The sequence below is a fragment of the Trachymyrmex septentrionalis genome, unplaced genomic scaffold (genome assembly GCF_001594115.1).
Source record: "Trachymyrmex septentrionalis isolate Tsep2-gDNA-1 unplaced genomic scaffold, Tsep1.0 scaffold223, whole genome shotgun sequence".
Lineage (NCBI taxonomy): Eukaryota > Metazoa > Arthropoda > Insecta > Hymenoptera > Formicidae > Trachymyrmex > Trachymyrmex septentrionalis.
In genome coordinates, this window is record NW_017305379.1 from 60,783 (window position 1) to 65,689 (window position 4,907).

Sequence of the window (4,907 nt, forward strand, 5' to 3'; positions counted from 1 at the left end):
TTGATCGAAAATAAAATTTCTCTTAGTCACATTTATTCTCATCGGTTCAATTTTGAATTATAATTTTTTAAACCTTGATGTACTAAATATGTACAAAACACGGGCAGAAAAGTATTAAACATGTTTGAAAAACAAGAGAGTATTAAAAAGACAAAAAAAGATATCAACCTCCGATGGCAGATTAATGTGTCGACAGTGAGCGGTCATTAGCACGAGCATGTGCACCGATCGATCGAGACCACGTATTAAAGAGGTAAAAACCACTCTCGCCGTCTCATCCACCAGATCCCACCAGGTCAAGACCCCGGGCATATACAGCAACGCTGGTAAGGTGCGTCGCGCGGTTTTGATCTTCTGTTATTACAACAAAATGACTGTCATCTGATATTTTGCTCAAAAACCAGAAATAATTGTTTTCTACTTGTATTATGGCTTCTTCAGCCGCCTTGCCCGTTTCCTCAAACAGCGTCGTAACGTCCAAGATGTGACACGGCAAATGTTCCAGAGTGTGCAGCAACGCCGGGCCTAGATGACGAGTGTGGGAATCGTCTTCACCGCACAGCAAAATTCGCGGACAGCCGTTCGATTTAGACATGGCTTTACCTGTACTGCGGTCCCACGTGGATTAGTATTTGATTTTCGCCTCCCTGGATATTTTCATATCACTTACATGTTGTCGGAAGTCAGCATGCCGGTTGGACAAAGTGTTTGTAAACGCGACAGGATTTCCGTCAAATCCTCGTGCAACAACGGTTGGATTCTGAAGGATAAGTTCTTAATCGGGGCGACGATGACGCGATGCGACGCGGGAACGATGTTTTGGCGTGCCTTCAAGAAATCTTCCTTTTCCACCTTGATAAGAAATATTTCTCTTGCAATTAGGACGTTTTACTTTATGTAAGAATAATACGAAATGTACAGAATAACATAATGTATATGAAACGTATGTATATATTTTTACATAAAAATTATTTCTATATAAAGTCTATTTTTTTTTCTGTAATCTATTTTATTTGTTAAGTAGGATCAAATCAGTATTTATTGTCACACCAAGTGTTTTACTTTGAGATGGCGTTCATTGATGTGATATTTAGACTTGGAATTATAGATCTGTGGATAATTTCTGCGAACGGAGCACATAACTGCTTCAGCGCAAAGAGCCTGCAGATCGCTGCCACAGAATCCTAGCGTTTTCGATGCCAGATTCGCCAAGAATTTCTGCGCTGGTTTCTGCTTCCAGCTTTTGATGTGCACCTATTGCCGTATATAAAAACATTAACGTTTTCTACTTCATCATTAGCTTTTTTCTTACACATTGTTGATATTTTTTATTAGCAGAACGATACCGAAAGTATCTCTTTTCTGGCGCTGTAGCAAGGCAGAGGGAAGTACAGTTCTTTGTCAAATCTGCCGGGTCTCCTCAGAGCGGGATCTATCGCATCAATTCTGTTAGTCGCGCCTATCACTATGATCTCGGAATTGTTATCCAGACCATCCATCAGGGCCAAAAGAGTGGAGACAACGCTGGCGTGAACAAAATCCTGCCGACTAGATCTCACAGGCGCGAGACCATCGACTTCGTCGAAAAAAATGATGCACGGTTTTGTCTGTTGTGCCTGGAGAAGAAAATAATTTCTTTCTTTGGATCGGAGATGAAATGGAGGAAGCTCACTTGTTATGGAAACTCTACAGGAATACAGCATAAAATATTGGAAAATGTTTAAAAAAAAAAATTTTTTTTTAATACTTAAAAAGATATTGTTTAAAAAATTTAGAAGTATTTTTTAATGATTTTTTTTCGTGATAACATTTTTAGTAACATCTTAAAAATTTGTTAGAAACATTTTTTAAAATATTCCTTTTTATCATTCACTTATCAGAAAATATTTTTTAAAATATTTGAAATATTTGATATTTCTGTGCTGTATTGGTTCTTGAATATGCATGATTTTTTGCAGATTCAATTTTACAGTACAATTTGTTCAAAATAGTCAAGTGTTGAATTGAAATGAACGACAAAGTTGATTGTAAATTTAAATGTTTATCATTAAACTCTGAACAGATTAAAATGATGAAAAGAGCATGGAATGGCATGGAATTATAAGAGATCAAACTTTACCGACCAGGGAGAAAATCTTTTCGAGCTTCTTCTCACTCTCTCCGACCCATTTGCTAAGACAGTCGGAACCTTTGCGCGAAATGAAGGAAACCTTACGTTCGGAATTGCTGCATTCTGTCGCTAATGCGCTGGCTACTAGAGTCTTTCCCGTTCCTAATAAAGAATAAAAGCAAAAGAGATCCACCTTACATGATGAAGTATTTGACATTACCTGGAGGGCCATGGAACAATAAACCGCGTGGTGGTCTGAGATTGAATTTAGCGTATACATCCCCATACATCAATGGGAATAGGACCATCTCCTTCACAATTCTAATATGCTTTTCCAACCCTCCGATGCAGGAGAAATCTTTCACCGTGCCAGACATCTTTTTGTCTTTTCCAAAAATTCGGGGAAAGTTAAACCGATCTATTTCCACTTCTGTGTGTTGCAATACAATGTAAAAATGTCAATTACTCAATATAATTAATGTAAAAATGTTAATTATTCGATATAATCAATGTAAAAATGTCAATTACTACACATCGATGTCTCGGTGAAAATCCACGATTTATTCGTGCATCCTGAGGTGATCTTACAATCGATATTATCACTGGAATTTTTACGCAAGTGTTATTCGGAGTTATGAGAATCTACTACTCAATTCCAACATTATTCCTGACATTATCGTCAGCTAATAGACGGAAAGTCACACGGGTCGATTCTCGTATCGATACGACGCTCGTATGTTCTAATTTCTTTCCTGATAAAAAATAAAGGAACGGACAGAAAGGAATACAAATAAATCGCCAATGAATCGGTTACATTACGAAATTTTTATTTCACTATAATATATGACAATAAAATGTATTACTTATATGATAAAATAAATAAGGCAGTGGATGCATCTCGTCGCTTTTCGTCCGTATCTTTTACAACTTCGTCGTGTATGCGCCTAAATTCTTAAGGCTACCATCTACTCTGCGTGCGTACATTGTCAGTAGAAAAAATTGCCAGATACTTGATATGCTACAGCTCAAGTTCGAGCGTGTTAATACTTCATTCTTCGTAGAGAGTAGTCTTAAGGGATGTTATATTGAGAAAGAGATAGAAAGAAAGAGAGAAACAGATAAATGTGGTCGCTCGTCCGTAATCGGCAGTGTTTGCAAGATAGTACATACATTGTTTATACATATATATGTACGTATAATGCGGATTTTTTCATGCGGTGATATTGCGAAAACGACGGCATACCGACGAGCACCAAGAACGTAATCGCAGAACAACCGTCTCTTTCGGATTCGTGACTTCGAGTGCGGAATGTAAATCTGTGATCGCTAGAAGAAAAATCATATATACACATCCGTCCGACTGCGAGTTAACGGTGTAACTTCCGTATTTTATCTGAACACTTTGCAACAATTATAATTATGTATATGCAGGAGTGAGGTCTTGTATTATCTGTCGTTAGCTTCTTTGGCAAATACCGGATACTTGTATGATCCCCGTCGTGAGAGAATCAATAATAACTCACGTGAAGTAATTCTTCTTTTTCTTTCCCTTTCATCCTTCTTCATTTTCAAACGGGGTTGAGAATTGAGAATGTGTGTACATCGCATATGCATAATACGAACGCTGGGAAAAAAGCGAGCGTTTCTTTTTTTTTTTTTCTTTCCTAAACCTCAGTCTTTTCGATTCTACTTACTAGAAAATTTCGCAAGGAATACAATCGAATTTCGACGAACGATCCAATCGCCGAACAAAACGAATTCTTATCATGCTAACTACAAAAATTTCTTCACTACGAATGCATCACCTGACGCAAGAAACGGATATGTTACTAACAAAATTTGTAGATTACCTCTTAAATCACACTCTTGCAAACGAAAAATGTTATATCTTAACAATAACGACGTATCCCTAAGATATTACTCGTGGATCACATGAGAGATTTATTGACAGAGTTTATTTACTATAGCTCCTATTCGATTGTATGATTTGAACAGCAAAGGATGGATTGCGCCCTGTATGTATGTTGCCTCCAATGTATTGTTTAAACGGTTTTATTGAAGAGAATCTGCTTTTCTTAGACTGTTCGGGACAGCTTAATTAAGTGAAAACGAGTTTTCGTCTCGTCGCATACGACTTCATCTGGTAACTAATCGTTCACAATTACAGCAAGTCACAACCAATACACGAATCTGGGGAAGGCAAGTTATATCCTAAATATTCACTAATATTTATACATGTACATACATATAACACAAAGTTTCCCAGAATCGTCACAGTTCTTCTCGAGCATGAATACTTGGATTTCTGAGTAATAAGAACGGCAGTTTTTCCTTTCCTAAATCAAAACATAACTTTGTAAAGTTGATTATCTATTAAAAATTTTATTTATCTCACTTTCGGATAGATACGAAAATTAAAAAGTCGAGAAAATGAAAAAGAAAATTAAGTGGAAGAAAGTGCGATAGTTCTGGGATATTTTGTAGAGCGACGGCCAGATATTCAAAAGTGCCTAGGATCGACTGGAAGTCTCAACGTTTTATATTCCTTTCCATTATCCTTTCGAATTTTAAACTTGATATTACTCATTTCTTCTGGCAAATTTAGTAAAAAAGATAATTTTTTGTCGCCAATTTAAATCCCAACACTTGCCATGTATTAATTGTTGCGGCTCACTTTTGGGGATTTAACACGCGAACGATTAATTTTGCTATTTTAAAGTCATTCACTTTTTAAGAGTCTTCGAAACCGCTCTAAACATGACTAACTAGCCGCCACTGCATCATATATATATATATA

General features: G+C 36.7%; 1 protein-coding gene across 1 annotated transcript in view; it reads right to left on the reverse strand.

Moving 5' to 3' along the window:
• LOC108748493 (ATPase family AAA domain-containing protein 2-like) overlaps nt 1-4,907 on the reverse strand; it is an 18,058-nt gene that overhangs the window by 1,936 nt on the left and 11,215 nt on the right. Inside the window, exons 17-23 of the mRNA XM_018486705.1 lie at nt 2,331-2,512; nt 2,124-2,272; nt 1,347-1,616; nt 1,063-1,254; nt 671-852; nt 422-608; nt 169-354 (exon numbers count right to left, since the gene is read on the reverse strand). Coding sequence (XP_018342207.1) covers nt 169-354; nt 422-608; nt 671-852; nt 1,063-1,254; nt 1,347-1,616; nt 2,124-2,272; nt 2,331-2,512 — 1,348 coding nt within the window. The remainder of the gene's footprint in view (nt 1-168; nt 355-421; nt 609-670; nt 853-1,062; nt 1,255-1,346; nt 1,617-2,123; nt 2,273-2,330; nt 2,513-4,907) is intronic.